Source organism: Vigna unguiculata, chromosome 4 (assembly GCF_004118075.2).
Source record: "Vigna unguiculata cultivar IT97K-499-35 chromosome 4, ASM411807v1, whole genome shotgun sequence".
Classification (NCBI taxonomy): Eukaryota; Viridiplantae; Streptophyta; class Magnoliopsida; order Fabales; family Fabaceae; genus Vigna; species Vigna unguiculata.
Window position 1 is genome coordinate 36647212 of NC_040282.1, and position 16921 is coordinate 36664132.

At 29.2% G+C, this 16921-nt stretch overlaps 2 protein-coding genes across 3 annotated transcripts; both read left to right on the forward strand.

The window, feature by feature from the left end:
• The first annotated feature begins 629 nt into the window (after positions 1–629).
• On the forward strand, positions 630–4304 carry LOC114181463 (protein DETOXIFICATION 34-like). Of its 2 annotated transcripts, none has more exons than XM_028067927.1 (7): positions 630–937; positions 1446–2071; positions 2377–2433; positions 2640–2878; positions 3574–3692; positions 3819–3905; positions 4107–4304. In XM_028067927.1, exons 1-7 carry the CDS (start codon positions 677–679, stop codon positions 4173–4175), a joined length of 1458 nt encoding a protein of 485 aa, XP_027923728.1. In that variant the 5' UTR covers positions 630–676; the 3' UTR covers positions 4176–4304. The 2 variants fall into 2 exon arrangements, with proteins under 2 accessions (XP_027923728.1, XP_027923729.1); XM_028067928.1 differs by having other exon boundaries at positions 739–869; positions 4107–4297.
• A 1895-nt stretch (positions 4305–6199) lies between these two features.
• On the forward strand, positions 6200–9642 carry LOC114181458 (protein DETOXIFICATION 34-like). The gene is made up of 7 exons (XM_028067922.1): positions 6200–6649; positions 6812–7434; positions 7555–7611; positions 8201–8439; positions 8553–8671; positions 8746–8832; positions 9373–9642. The coding sequence occupies exons 1-7, from the start codon at positions 6389–6391 to the stop codon at positions 9448–9450; spliced, it is 1464 nt and encodes a 487-aa protein (XP_027923723.1). The 5' UTR covers positions 6200–6388; the 3' UTR covers positions 9451–9642.
• Positions 9643–16921: the final 7279 nt, after the last annotated feature.

Genomic DNA, 16921 nt, shown 5'->3' on the forward strand with positions numbered 1-16921 from the left:
TTTTAATGAAGTACATTATCTAATATATGAATGATGATACATGTGTAATGAAAAATATGTATTTCTTTTTAATGATGATGATAACGAGATGTTAGCATTTGTAAGGTATGCGATATTTATATGATATTAAATCCCTTTTATTAATATGTAAACTAGTTAATCTCTTAATTATTAGTCAAATTTGTTTATTTTTAAAATGATTTCTTATTTATCAATTTAAATTATTGCTATATTAGTTTACATATAACCTTCACCGTATGCAACTTTCATATATCACCATAATTATTATAATTTTTAGAGTTTTTCAACTTTTAGATATTTTCCCACTTCAAGGAAAAAAAAATTAAAGTAAATAGTAAGATTCGTCTATTTTTTTTTGTCACTTTTCTAAGATTTTTTTTCCTCATGTCCAAACTATGATAGGTTAATAAGACAGATAAAGCAAAACATTAGTGTTTAGACATCATAATTACTGCTGGTCCAAATTTTGTCCACAAAATTATGAAACATGGTCCAGCTGTGACACTTTACTTGTGAGATGCTTGATGTCTCACTACTCCAATACAATTCAAATCTCAATCATGCCCATATTTTCAACCTCACACAAAATATTAATATAATGTAACCATATGCTGATATATTTATAACAAATTCCATTCTCAGAGAAACTCCTCAAATGGAGACACCATTACTGACCCAGAAGTTTACTTCAGAATCTGACTATTCTGCAGTGAAAGGGTTGAAGGATGTTAAATTTGTTGTGTGGAAAGAGACAGTGAAGATATGGAAGATAGCATTACCAGTGGCATTGACCCATCTGTTTCAGTTCCTCACAAACTCCTCAACTTCCATCTATGCTGGTCATTTAGGTGACATTCAACTCTCTTCCATCTCTGTTAGCCAAGGTGTTGTCAGTTCCATCTATTTTTACTTGCTGGTTAGTTAGCACATGCCCAAACTCATATTATGCTGATTTTATTTTATTTTACTTTCATCGGTAATGGTTAGTTGTTATCGTAAAATTAATGTCGAAAAGGAATAAGGACTACCCTTCAATTATTAGTATTTTGTTATTGGGGAATTGAATCGCGTCCTTCTCCATCCTTTCTTAAACTAATTTTATAAATGTTAGTAAATGGAGTTGAACCGAGTACCTCTTTCATTTTCTCTTCTAATTTCATCATTATTCCAGTATATTCGATAAGTTTGACATCACTTAGGAGTCGAGGTCAAACGAAATTTAAATACTCCTATCTCCTTCCATTGTCTAAGACGCTTTTTAAGGACAAAATTATGACGAAGTTCAAACGCTCGATTTTTTTAAAAACAAAACTGTGATGGAGCTTGGACTTTCCAAAGCGGACAATACTTCGGAATCAAAACAATAGTCAACCCATCTTATAACTCTTTTTGCTGATTTTTTCTTGCTCTTATCTAAATTGCAGTTTGGTATGTCATCTGCACTTGCAACACTTTGCGGCCAAGCTTTTGGAGCAGGGCAAATTGTTTCTACTTGCATTTATGTGCAAAGGTCATGGATTATACTCACCATCACCTGCACAATCCTCTTACCTGTTTATGTATATGCCACACCAATTTTGAAGTTGCTGGGGCAAGATGAAGAAATTGCTGATCTTACGGGCACATATTCTATACAATTGATTCCCCAAATGTTTTCCTTTGCTATAGTTTTTCCCACCCTGACATTTCTTCAGGCCCAGAGCAAGGTTAAAGTGATCATGGTGATAGCATTTGTGGTTCTGCTCATTCAAAATGGCTTGCTTTACTTGTTCATACATGTGTTTGGTTGGGGTGTAACTGGTTTAGCCATGGTGAGTGACATCATAGGGTGGCTCTATGCTGTGGCTTTGGTTGTGTATACCATTGCATGGAACAAGGATGAATGGAGTGGATTTTCTTGGATGGCATTCAGGGATTTATGGGCATTTGCTAAGTTATGCCTTTCTTCATCTTTCATGATTTGCTTACAGCAATGGTATCTTACATGCATTATGCTCCTTGTTGGTCTTCTAGAGAATCCTCTCGTTTCTGTTTCTTCCTATTCTGTTTGGTAAGATATTCTACTTTCACTTGAGGTTCATTCGATATTTGAGTTAATATTGAAGGGAAAATGTGTCAGACGGTGTAAGCAATTCAAATATTATCATGAAATGTGCTTAAAATATAAGATAAATTTAACAAATTTAGTTAGAAGGATTAAATTCACACATCTTTAAAGATGAAGGACTAAATTGGTAAAAAATTTTGAAGAAGGACTAACTTCAAATTTTACTGAAAGTTGAAAGACCAAAAATATATTTAACCAAAAAAATAGATGATGAATTGAACTCTTTGTCTAACTTTTTGTGTTTTTAGCTTCAATGTTCAGGGTTGGCACTCCACACTGCTCGTAGGAATAAACACAGCCACAAGGTGAGTCCCTACAAATTGTAACATGACAGGTTTGTCAAATGAAATTTTTCTGAATTTAATTTCTCAGAAGACTGTAAATTCTTTTAAATTTGATCCATTTTAGTAATTTACGTTTCAAATGGCATAATGCATAAACTAATAATTATGATTCAATGCAAATCTTTTAATTCTTACACTGATTTGATTTCTGATTCTTTGTCTGCAAGTGTTCGTGTCTCCAACACACTTGGCATGGCACATCCAAGAGCGGCCAAATACTCTTTCTACGTGACAATGTTCCAATCTCTCCTCCTTGGAATTTTTTTCATGACAGTTATTTTCCTCACAAAAGAACATTTTGCCACCATTTTTACCAACAATGAAGATATCATTCTAGCTGTCATTGATTTAGCATACCTCCTTGGTATAACAATGGTTCTCAATAGCATATCGCAGGTCATTTCAGGTGAATATTTACTCCGACTAACGACTCCTATGTTTAATAAATAATTTCATCTTTATATTTAGGCTTTTGATTCATTTTCTATTCTTATATTTGTGTTTGAGTAAATTGAGTTTTTATTTTTGTAAAAAGATTTAATATGGTTCTTTCTATTAAATTGACATTAACACTATTTGAAAGTGCTACATGTGTCAAAATTTAAGTGATCACGTGTATCAAAATTTAGATTATATTTTCTGTTTTAAAATCTCTTTGATTTTGAAACATGGTACCTTTAAAGTAGGCAATAACTCAAATTTTGACACATATGACACTATTTCTAGATAAAGTTAATGCTAATTTAACAAAGGAATCACATTTTAAATCTTTTTTTTGTTACAAAATTAGGTACTCATTGAATAGTTTTTAAAAAATAGAGACTCATTGAATAAAAAATAAAAATGAAACAAATCAAATGTCAAATGAAAGTCAAATTATTAATTAATGGTAACTTTAAAAAGTTCACATAGGTAACATATATAATTGGAAATAATATACGACCTAGTTTTGTGAAGATGATTTATACTTAAATTCATCTTATAATATGATATTAAAGTCTATTCATTCTATGAAAACTTGTTAAGTTTATTATATTTAGTTCACAACGTGAACTCATTTTCTAATATACATGACAACATTTCATTTTTAAATTTACATAGGTGTGGCCATTGGAAGTGGATGGCAAGTGATGGTTGCTTACATAAACATGGCATGTTATTACATTGTTGGACTCCCAATTGGAATTTTCCTTGGTTTTAAGCAACATTTAGGGGTCAAGGTAAGAATTTTCTTTTTATGACACTTTCTTTCACTTCAATGTCTAAGATATATGTGTGTGTGGAATATTTACAATGCAATTTGTCTTCATTGAATATTTACAATATTACAATGAGTGAATTTTTAGGGTGTCTGGGGAGGCACAATGTGTGGCAATATTCTACAGATTTTAGTCCTCTTGTTGATTACTTGGAAGACTAATTGGACCAAAGAGGTAACCTATATATATACTAAGACTTTTTGAGTAATTAAGCAACTATTTTTTTTGTAACCAATTCAAAAATTTGCATTTTTCATGCTAATTAATGTTTGATTTGTTTAAAAAAATTTCATGTATACAATTATTCATATATATTGTTTAATCTATTTTCTTTACCATGGAATATATGCTTGATGGTTTTTATTATGACTACAGGTGGAGCAAACAGCTCATCGCATGCGAACATGGAACATTGACAACCACTACTCAGAGAATGTTATATGAGAAAGACAATTATTAATATGGCACATTTTCAACCCAATTTCACAAAAATCATGTGGAAAATGAAACACATATAACTTTGTATTTTATTACAAATTTTACATAATAATAATAATAATGTAAACTTTTATATGTGTTTATGAGAAAAATTCATTGATACTACTTCAATGGACACTATTTAAACTTAAAGTTTATTCAAATAATAATATTAAAATCAATTATTGTTTTTATAGCTTAGAAAATTTTGTTACAATTTTATTCTTAAAAGTGCATGAGAGGTTTAAGAAAGAAAAATATATTTAAATTGTCATTGACATCATCCTCTAAGTAAAAAATTAAAAAAAAAATGAAAATTTCACAAAATAACACATGACATATACAGAGACAATGTTAACGTTAATTTAATACTTAACGACAAGAATCAAATTGAACTATTTTAAAGAATTAAAAAACTAAATTGAACTAAAAAATAATGTGACCAAAATAAACTAAACTAACAAATTAGAAGATCAAAATAGTAATTAAGCCAAACATTAAGTGTAGGTTAGGTCTAATATAAAAGGAACAAATATTTATCTTTGGGATCATTTTTCTATTTTCCTGGTTGAAGGCCGACAAAATGAGTGTTCTCTTCGAAACCTTTCTCCAAGTTCTCACAAATTATGTAAATGTATCAACCTTAAGTTTCCTAAAATAACATCAGGATTAATAATTTGCATCCAAAATTTTAACTGATAAAAAAAGACTATATATAAAGTATTATTATTTTGAAACTCAAAATTTCATCATAATTTTATATTTAATAAATGTCTCAAAAATTAAAAGAAGAAAAGGTAACTAGATTGTCCTTAATCTTTTTCGACCTTAAATATATTAAGATAGTATTATTAAAATCAATTAATATATTTAAACTATTTTTTCTTTTAAAATTCAGTATTTTATCACGATTTTAATTTTAAAAACAACTCAAAGGAAAATATATTTCAAATAATATATTAGGATTCTTAAAGCTTACTAATCATACATTTTCTAAAGTTCCGACATTAATGGTTAGTGATTGATTATGTGAGAAAAAAAATAACATTTGATATAATAGTACTTTTGCATGATAGATTCTCATAATTTAAAATTAGATAGTTTATGTCGACGCTTGTCCTAAACGGGTCTAATAGCATTTTATATTCTTTTCAAAAGTTAAGTGTTTCTAAATATATATTGACCGACAATATTTTTTTTACTTAATGATGGATAATATTTATAAAATACAATATAATAATAATAATAATTTTATATTGACGTTATTTATTTTAATAGTATATATATATATAATAAAGAATTATCAAGTGATAATTCTTAATTATTGTAAAAAATGAAATTAATAAATATAATTTACTAAATTATGCTATTTAATTATAAACGAATCCATTGTAAATAAAGGTTTCAATACAGCTTTAATATGAATGAAACAAAAGTGTCAATCATCTCACTTTATTTCTTTGTTTATCATATATTGTGAAAATCTTCTACTTTTAATAAAACATTTTGTGGACATTAATGGACGTCAACATTCTCCACTACTCATGCTATGATCAATTAATTCCATTGTCATTATCATGGCTTATCTTTTCATGCCCCACTTTTGTGTTATGATTTTCAGAAGTTCTCGTGAAAAATGTGTTAATATTTGATAAAATGCTATATAGTGCTGATATTGTTAGAGAGGAGTAAGTATACATATTTTTATTAGAGAGGAGTAAATATACATATATTTTTATTAGAGAGAAGCTATTCAAGTCAATAAAATAAAAAAGTAGTCTGCAGTAATAAAAAATTCTTGAATTTTATTAGAAATGAAATTTAAATCTATCTCAATTTTATAAAATTAATTTATAAAATAAGATTTACATCTCATTTATATATTATAAAATTGTTTTATCTTTAGGTGGGACTTTCCCTCCGTATATCATCCCAAACTAGAAAATGATGTGATACAAAATCAATTTCACTTGATAAATTTTCAGACAAGGTACTAAAAAACCAGACAAGATAAATGCAAATATTATGTGAATCCAACTTCTACGTGGACTCACAATGTTTCAAACCCCACTTCTGTCACAAAGATTTTTAGGTTCATACAGTGTAACTGTGAGGTTATCAGTAACTTACATAACAAAACTCTGTCTCAGAAGCTGAGTGTTAAGGGAAGAACTCTTGAAATGGAGACACCATTAGTACCCGAAAAGTTCAGTGCAGAAGCTGATTACTTGGCAGTGAAAGGGTTGAAGGATGTTAAATTTGTCTTTTGGACAGAGACAGTGAAGATATGGAGAATAGCATTTCCAATGGCACTGTCTGCAATCTTTCAGTTTTTGACAGTGCTCTCAAATTCAGTCTATGCTGGTCATCTTGGAGACCTTCAACTCTCTTCTCTCTCTGTTTACCATGGTGTTCTTGGTTCCATCTATGTTTACTTGTTGGTCAGCACCTCTCTTCATCAAAACCTTCTTTTTCCTCTTCTTACATTCCCAAACACAGGAAAATGAAGTTACAAAACCATTGATGAGTAGTAAAATCTATTCTTAATCATTGGTGTTGATATCTTTTTAATCTTTTATAATTTTTTATGGACAAAACTGCAGTTGGGTATGTCTTCTGCATTAACAACACTGTGTGGCCAAGCTTTTGGAGCTGGGCAAATTCAATCTACTTGCATATATGTTCAAAGATCATGGATTGTACTTAGTTCCACTTGCATAATCCTCTTACCCATTTATGTGTATTCTACACCAATCTTAAGGTTGCTTGGCCAAGAAAAAGAAATTGCAGAACTTGCTGGAAGGTATTCTGTACAAGTAATTCCCTACATGTTTTCCTGTTCCATAACTTTTCCCTTGCAAGCTTTTCTTCAGTCTCAGAGCAAAGTTAAAGTTATTATGTGCTTTGAATTTGTGGGTTTGCTCTTGCAAAATGTGCTGCTGTACATCTTCATAACTGTGTTTGGTGGGGGAACAACAGAGATAGCCATTGTCACTGATGTTGTTGCATGGGTTTATGCTTTGGCTTTGTTTGTGTATACCATTTTTTGGTGCAAAGAATGGAGTGAATTTTCTTGGATGGCGTTCAGGGATTTGTGGGCATTTGCTAAGTTTAGTTTTGCAGCTTCTGTGATGAGTTGCTTGGAGCAATGGTATGGTACATGCATTGTTCTTCTTGCTGGGCAACTGGACAATCCTGTGATTGCTGTTGGTTCCTACTCAATTTGGTAAAACTATCAACTTTAACTGATTTTCTGCTGTTTAAATTGGTCATGATACACACTTTTTCTTTGATTTTGATCTTTCTCTGATTTCAATTTAACTCCTTTTTGTTACTGGTTTTGCAGCTTCAATGTTCTGGGTTTGCACTTAATGCTGGTCCTTGCAATAAGGGCTGCCACAAGGTGAGTAACCTTAAGATAGAAACATGGATGTAATACTATGTTACTGGTGTAAGAGGTTGATTATATATTTTTGGGTTAAATATGATTTTAATCTCTCAATGTGTGGATATGAAATTAGAATTTGTTTTTGTCTCCCAACTCAAAAAATAAATGAATATAATCTTTTTAGTCTAACAATGTTAAGGTTTGTGTTAAATGATATTCTAGGCTATCATTTGAGCTGAATCGTGTTAAAATGATGTAAACAATTCAAATAAATGTAAACTTAAATGCAATTTACAATGTCAAAAAAGTTTCATGCAATTATTTTTAAAGTTTGAGGCCGGATTGAATCAAAGTTTAAAACAAAGATATAATGGAAGTCTTGCGTTGACTGAAAATAATACCAATCTATAATATTTAAGTACGTGCATATCTCACATTACAGACAAGTTTTGTGAAGTTTTGTTAAATTTAAAATTCACTTCTTAACCTGATAAATTTCAATTTAACATTAAATTTAAGCGACTACATACATATTTAGCCTTATATTTTTCATGTGATTCTTTGAATTGATCTTATATTGATGATTTGTTGTGTGGTCTTCAAGCATTCGGGTCTCTAACACACTAGGAATGTCTCATCCAAGAGCAGCCAAATACTCTTTCTGTGTGGCAATATTGCAGTCTCTCCTCCTTGGAATTTTGTTCATGACTGTTACTTTCTTGAGTAAAGAAGAGTTTGCCAAAATCTTTACCAACAGTGAGGAAATGATAGGAGCTGCTGCAGATTTAGCATACCTTCTTGGTGTATCAATGCTTCTCAATAGTGTTTCACAAGTGATGTTAGGTGATTCTTTGCTTTTCCACCATCAAAACTTTATTCTGTAACATCTCCCTTTCTCGTCATTCTTCTTCTATTATTGCAATTAACTCCAATGCTTCTCTGACATCTCCACAAAGGTGTGGCCGTTGGGAGTGGATGGCAAGTTATGATTGGTTACATAAACCTAGCATGCTATTACATTGTAGGACTACCCATTGGATTTTTCCTCGGATTAAATCAACATTTTGGTGTCAAGGTAAGAATAATGTTCTTGTCATAGTTTCTTTAATTTCCTTAAATTTTATACACCTAAATGATATTGTTCCTTAGGGTCTTTGGGGAGGCACAATGTGTGGCAGAGTTCTTCAGATATTAGTCCTCTTTGTGATTATTTGGAAGACCAACTGGTCTAAGGAGGTAACCCATAAATTTGGATTCTCTGTTGGATATTTTTTATGTTGTTTTTCCATTGTATTTTTATTATAATACATTGATTACCACTAATTTTGACATTTTAAAATATATTTAAAAAATATTTAAAATATTAATACAGTGTATTTATAATACTCAACAGATGACAAAACAAAAAATAGAGAATCTGAACTCGTAACCCACTAGCAATTCTTCAAAAACCAGATAATTTTCCAAAGTTTGGTATTTAATGTTTTAGGATACATTTTACGTACTTATTCATAATCTATCTAATCTATAAAATACTATTACGTTATTTTAGATAATAATTTAATTTTTTATTTATTTTAAGAATGTTTAATACACATTATTTTAATTTGTATTTATTAAATAAACAGTTATATTTATCAAATTAAAAAAGATTGTACATATTTTTGGTATACATGCATCACATATTTTATTTTATTATTTTTAAAATAGACGTATTTAAGTATCGAAATACAAATTTTATCTTTTTTGTGTAATTTATGAGAAATATGATTGCAGGTGGAGCAAACAGCTCATCGCATGAGAATATGGAGAATCAACAACCTCCACTCAGATGACATGAGAAATGTTACATGAAAAGAAAAACAACGTTTCATTTTTCTAAAAATATTTCAATGAGTGTAGGTGGAACAATGTTTATATATGATTTTATGTTAGAGGATGATTTATATATATATATATATATATATATTGTTGAAAATATGTGAAGTAGTTTTTCCTATGAAATGCACTGTTGAAGCATGTGTTTATGAAAAAGTAAAGAATGAGTGAGTGAAAATAAAATGTTAACATATAGCATCATATAAACCATTAAATGTTTTTTTCGATTAAAATAGGAATAACAAAATAGATAAATTAAAATAATTATTATATCTACGTAATAAATTATTCTATTATAATTATCAATTGAAATTTAATTTGTAAATATTAAGGTATCCGTCCAGAAATAAGAATTATCTGGTACTTTTCTTGACCAGAATAATTAATAATTTAAATTATAATAGTATTATATATATACACGTGTTTAAAAAAATATAATATAAAAAATTTAATTTTTTAAATTATATTTAACTTAAAAAATAAAAAAAAAAATGGGTTAGCTAATAAGGATGAGTTGGTCTGTCAATTTGACAAGTTAGGCAAATCAAACCAAAAGAGACTGATGAGTTAAAAATTTCAACATAGTCCATCCTAGTGGATTGACCCGTTAGGCCCAATCCACTTTACCACCCATATAAATAAATTGGTTACTTTTAGTCTTGACACCATTTAATTGCTAAGATAAGATTAGATTAAATATAGTTTTGGTCTCTTAACTTTAAAAATTAAAATTATTTTCATCACATTTTCAGTTCATTGTTAGTTAAAAAGTGTGCAAATAAACTTAACAAAATTTAATTAAAAGAACTAAATTCACGCAATTTTAAAAATGATGGACTAAATTAATTCAAAATTTTGAAAAAATACTAATTCCAATTTTCACCGAGAAAAAAAAACACATTTAACTTTTTTTTTAACAATTACACTTATGTAATTATTTATTTTTCAATTTCATAGTTTATTATTTCCTATTTGAGTTAAATCTTTTAAAATAAATATTATATTTTATTTTAAAAATAATTCCGAAAAGAATTCTCAACTTTCATGATTACTCATGATTCAATTTTTATAAAGCTGCTTCCACCACCTCGTGATGTACAAGCCCACTAAAAGGATGGATCTTACCAATATCTTGTTAAATATTAAAAAAAAAACATAAATTGTATTAAAAATTAATTTATTTCAATAAAAGTTCTTTAATTTCTTAACCAATATCATCAAAACACTCGCTGCAGCATAGCCGCAGATCTATTTCTCTCTCTCCTTTTTTTTTTTTTTTTTTTTTATGAAAGAAACTAGTTCTTGAATGTTTATGTTTTTTTGTAAATTAACTACTCTACATAGATTTTATAAATTTCTATTTTTATTAATACATGGACGAACTGGCTGCGAATTTTTTTTAATTTTTTAATTTTTGAAATTGTTTATGTATATGAATATTAAAAGTAATATTGACTATAAACATTTTATAAGTATATTATATATAAATATTTTTAAAGATTTTAATTAATTAATTATTCTAATTAAATAAATAAAAATCATTATTACATTTATATATTAAATGAATTTATTATAATTAATAATTAGACCATAATTTAAAAGTGTTTATAATTAATTTCTAATATTATTATATATTTTTATCATAATATAATATAAAAAATTAAATTATTTTTTATTTTAATTTTTAGTTGAAAGGGAAATGTAGGCCAACAGTTCAGCCCCACTCGTTTTTGACCTTCCAAATTTTAGTGAATGGTCATTATATGTGAAAAAAAATATATTTAAAGCAATTTAAAGAAAAAAATAACTATTTAAATTTTAGTAGTGTAATAATTTCCATTACACCCTCAACTTCAAGTTTTGCATATTGATCAACATTATTCTTTTGTCCTGTGTTTTTTTTTTCATTTTTTTTTCGCATTTCAATATTATTTAAAGTGTTGAGTTTTTAATGATTTTTTGTTGTTGTGTGATTGTTGTTATTTGAGAAAATCTTGAACTCATTCTTCAAATGTAATGTTGTTAAATAATTTAATAAACATAAAAGTAGTTAGGCGTGATAATCTAATTGTTTTCATTGATGTCAAATGTATACTTTTACAATCTGTTTGTTTCCATGTGTATTTTGCATGTAATGTCCCTTTCTTTCTCTCTTTTTTCATTTTCTTAATTTTACTCATCAATCTAAAACAACTTTAATGATAAATAAAAGGTCGTATTCTTTAAGAATTAAAAATTTTATAGACATTTCACTATCTTATCCTAAAGTTCTTTAGATATTATATACGACTATACAATGATTAACATAAGTGGATGAAAATTGAAGGTTTAATTACTCGTAAGGTACCCAATTTGGGTTAAGGGTGTCAAATTGGTATCCCGTGAAAAAAAATGTGTCAATTTAGTACCCAAATAATTTTAAGTGCATCAATCAGGTGCATCCCGTTAGATTGTCATAAACGGCGTTAAAATTATAGTGATGTGGCACTGCATAACGGATCGTGTCATTGAAAGAAGAAGATATGTACAAAAAAATAATTGTGCAGTGTTACGTGTACATGGGTTATTTAATGAATGGTGAAGTGTAAATTTGCCCTAACTCTCTAATAGTTCCTTATCATCATCTTCTTCCTCTCCATTTGGTTGCTGGTTCAGACCTGAAAAGGTGGTTTCGTGGTGTGTGGTTCATAGCTTAAGAGGTGCTTTTCAATCAATTTTTCAATGTCTCGCGGTGAGGGTTGTGCATTTTCCAATCTGCTATTTGTGGGTTTCATTTTCTGTAACCAGCAAAGTGGTGACAATGAAGAATCTAAAGAATGCAATTATTTCAAGTGATTCAACGAAGACAATGAAGATGAAAGAGATGCAACCATAGGAAGACAAAGGAGAAAAATCTATGCTCTTAAAAAATCAGTTATGGTGTTTGAAAAAAAGATTAAGTTTTTAACAGGGGTTATATGTTTTCTGGATTTGGTGAATGTAATATTGGTTTGTAAGTTGAACAAAATTTTTTGATTTGGTGTAAACTGGATGCAGTACAGTGGGTGTGGATGCAATATAGTGTGTTTGAAATGGATTTTTTATGAACATACCAAACCCTTAATGTTGTTTTGTAAAGGGGCTCAAATTGTCCAAAGGGCATTATTTCCAAGGGAACACTGTAACCACTGTTCTTATCACCTCCATTATCTGAGAGAATAGCTTGGTTGATAGAGTTGAGTTTTGAGCCATTATAGGCTCCATCCATCACCTGGAGAATGGGAGTGTGTGAGTATTGTTTCCACTAGATCAACAATCTAAAAATCTTTGACGTGTAAAACATCAACACTTAAAAATAGGAATTATACTGCATAAATATTAATAGTTATTTTCTATTATTCATGCTCCATATTTCAAACTGCAATTTTGATTTAGTCTTCAAAATGAACCTGTTCTTACTTCTTATGGATCCTTTAAGAGACATGAATCCACCAAATGAATAACCAGTGGCAAATTACAAAGGAAAACTTACGGGGTTAATTATACCTAAATAGTGGCTCTATTTTTATGCTCTCCAACAACTGGGGAAAATGTTGAACCATTTCCTTTCTTAATGGTGAACTCGACAGTTCCTCTGCCAGAAAGCCTAAAAGAAATGGGAAGATATTGATTTTCCCATCGAATTGCAGAAACCCTAATCGTCTGAACTCGTCAACTTCTAACTTCTCACTCAGCTTTTCTCCTTTCTTCAAATAAGGGCACTTTCAAAATTAATTTTTTTTTAATTCATTTACAAATTTTCTATTTTTTATTTCAAATACCACGTCAGAAATTATTGTTATACCACATGTCAAATATTTGTGTAAACTGACTCTTTTCATTCGTCAACGTTAATGACTTTAACGGTATCAATGAAAATGGACCTGATTGATGCACTTAAAATTATTTGGGTACCAAATTGACACCTTTTTTTTTTCATGGGGTACCAATTTAACACCCTTAACCCAAACTGGGTATCTTACGAGTAATTAAATCAAAATTGAAATGTAAAGATATGATAGTGTAAATTAACAAAAAAAGTGACCAACAAAATGACTATTGAAATTTAATTTAATTTATTAACAGTTCTGTAATCTTTGAACTATATGTACTAATATCGCTTCAATCATGTAATTTACATATTGAATTCAAATTTTATTGTTGTATCACTATCTATAATGCGTGTGTCATGACGATGATAACAATCTAATACAATAAGTAAAAGAAAGAGAGAATAAATATCCTTTGTTCTTAGGACTATATGAACAATCTAATCTCTATTTTTTTAAATCTCATTTTATTCTTCCTTTCATTTAATGGATTGATTCATTTTATTCTCTTGTAATAGTTATTTACTCCTTGTTTAACTTTATTTTCCTTGAATTTCAATTTTAAAGCTTGGTTTTCATTTTTTAACTTAAGATTACTCCTTTTTTAACCTTTAAGTATCATAATTTTAAATTCATATCCAATAAATCAAATAAGCCACTTGAAATAATAGTTTCTTGCACTAAAATATAACTTTTTGGGATGTAGATATAAACACAATAGAGTGAGTTTTCTAAGTTATTTCCATTAGAGCCAACAATATACTAAGTGAGGACAAACTATATCTTACTACAAGATTTTCCAATCAGCTAGAGTGGAGAAGAAGGTCTTGCTTAAATTTTGGTAACACTTATTTCCTTATGCTTTACTATTATCATGAGGTAAAAGAAAAAAAAAACTTCTAAACGTATATAAAAAAAAGATAAAATGAAGTAACATTTTTATAAATTAAAATTAATTTGTTAATTACAAGCTTCTTTGTAAAAGTTATTAATCATATCCAAAATCCAACTAATGTACAAGTTAATATTAGTTATGGAATAATTAAGTTCATTTTCCCTCATTATTCAGTATTTATGTTTTCTTGAAAGTAACCCTTAAAATCAATTATCTATTGCATAACTATTTAAATGTTATTGTTAGACAAATTATATGTCATCTGATTTTAATTCTGTCTATCGATAAAGATATCATATATATTATATTTTATTATTATCAAATATTCATGTCTTATGAGTGTTTGTGATCATGTGATACTATTGAGTGCAAAACTCTGTTGGATTTTTTGTGTTGTTCCTCTACTGTATCTTCATAATACACGGATTATCACTCATTTTGACGTTTTAAAATATATTAAAAAGATATTTAAAATACCAACACAGTGTATTTTTGATGCTCAGTAGAGAACAACACCAAAAAAGCTAGTAAAGAATCTGGACTCTCACATCACATAATTACATAAGGTATTTACATCACTCTCGACCCAAAACTTTAAGACAATGGATTTATGGGTCTTTATTCTTATATAGGCTCTATTTTCTCATCTGTAGTCGATGTGAGACTTAGAGTCATATTTGTATTCCTAACATAATAAAACATGGGATCTCCAACTTACAAACACACATTATATAGCTCTGCTGTGATTGTGCTGATAATGAACAAAAGTTCTAAAACTGGGAAAATGGCTTCGAGTTCTGAGTCGTACGAGTGGAAGTATGATGTGTTCTTGAGCTTTAGAGGGGATGATACCCGAATGAGTTTCACAAGCCATCTCTAAGGCATTGGGGGAATAGGGAAAACTACTGCTGCTGCAAAAGCTGTTTATAACCACATTGCTAATGAGTATGAAGGTAGTGCTTTCATTGCAAATGTTAGAGAAGTTTCGAGTCAAAGACTTGGCATGGTTCAACTACAAGAAGCACTTCTTTCAGAGGTTTTCAAATATGGAGATTTTAAAGTGGGAAACAAGGATAGAGGAATTAATCTGATAAAAACTAAACTTTATTGTAAAAAGGTTCTCATAGTGGTTAATGTGAACAAGCTTTGGATGCATGAGTTGCTGCAGGAAATGGCTAAGGAACTTGTTCGTTGTGAATATCCCAAAGAGCCTGGTAAACGTAGCAGACTCTGGTTTCATGAGGATGTTCTTCATGTATTGAACCAAAATATGGTATACTCTTTTCCTTGAACATATTTATGCAATTATGCAGCTTGAAAGATTCATTCATCATGTACCTAACTATCTTTGTGTGGATTGTTACCTGTCATCACTAGTACCCTTCATAATTTGCAACACCTTACTGCAATTGGTCTCAGTGATTGCTTTCAGCTCAAGGAACTTCCAAATCTTCCACTAAATACAAGCTATATAAACACAACTAATTGTAGATCATTCGAAAGCTTTCCAACACTATCCAACTCATCAAATTCACCCAGGTTTTAAATGATGTTCATTAACTGTTATAAACTAATTCTATATTTTTCTATTTGTACTTAGTGTTCCATATTAATGTTTTTTATGCTTCTGTAGACATGTTTTATTTCATATGTAAGAAGATATCAGTAGAGTATATAGAAGAGTGCAGAAGTGTATGAACATCTAAATCGATTGTTTATGTTTTTTAACCTTCTTCTTAAAATATAGGTATAACTAGGTTGAGACCCGTGCTCGTTTTTTTGTTTGTGTTTTTGGTTTTGGATTTAACATTTATTTATTTATGTTTTACATAAGTATATATGGGATTATTTGATTAATAGAAATTTTAATTATAGATATTGGTTTTTAGGTAATAAATTTAATTGAAAAGGCAAAATATTATTATAATATAATATTTTATTCACAGCAGAAGTAGTATGATGATTGTGTTTAAGATTCAATTTGGAGAATCTGATTTTGGCGGTAAGTTATTATGTTTATTATTTATGTTTCCGAAATATGTGGCGTTTTGTTATATGTGGCGTCTCGATTTGATTAAAGGAAGAAAGGAAACGTTGGAGTAAAAGAGGAGAGAAACGCTTTATTATGTTTATTGTTGGGTTTCTGGAAAGCAGAACTAAAGAAAACCGTTCAGAGTCCATAGGTTTGGGTTTCGTTTGGCAGAAGGGAAAATGTCAGCTTCCAAACGTCTGAGTTTCAAAATTTTTTACCAGAACTCCGTCATGTTCTTGGATCCTTCTGAGGTTAGTGTTAATGCAGTTGTCTATTTTATGTTTTTTTTTTTGCTTTTTAATGTCTTTTGATTTGAAAGCAGTCATTTTTAATGTGATTTCGTTTCAGAGTAGGAAATTTCTTAAAAACAAAAATTATTGAATGCATTCCTTTTCGTTTCTGTTTTTGCCAGGATTTTTTAGTGTTTGATGAAAGCTTCTTCTTGGAATGGGGTAAATCATTAGTAATAGGGACGAACTATTTTTGTGATCCTGTCGGAAATGTGCTTAACATTAAGTTTGATGAAAATCTGGTGGCGGAGAGGAAATTTCGTGGTGTTTTTCAGATATTAGGGTTCTATAATCTGCGATTTATGTGTTACATGTGCACTCTGTTTTGTGGAGATAGGTACTTTCGGTTAAGAGTCTTCGACTCATATTGGAAGGAAGTTGA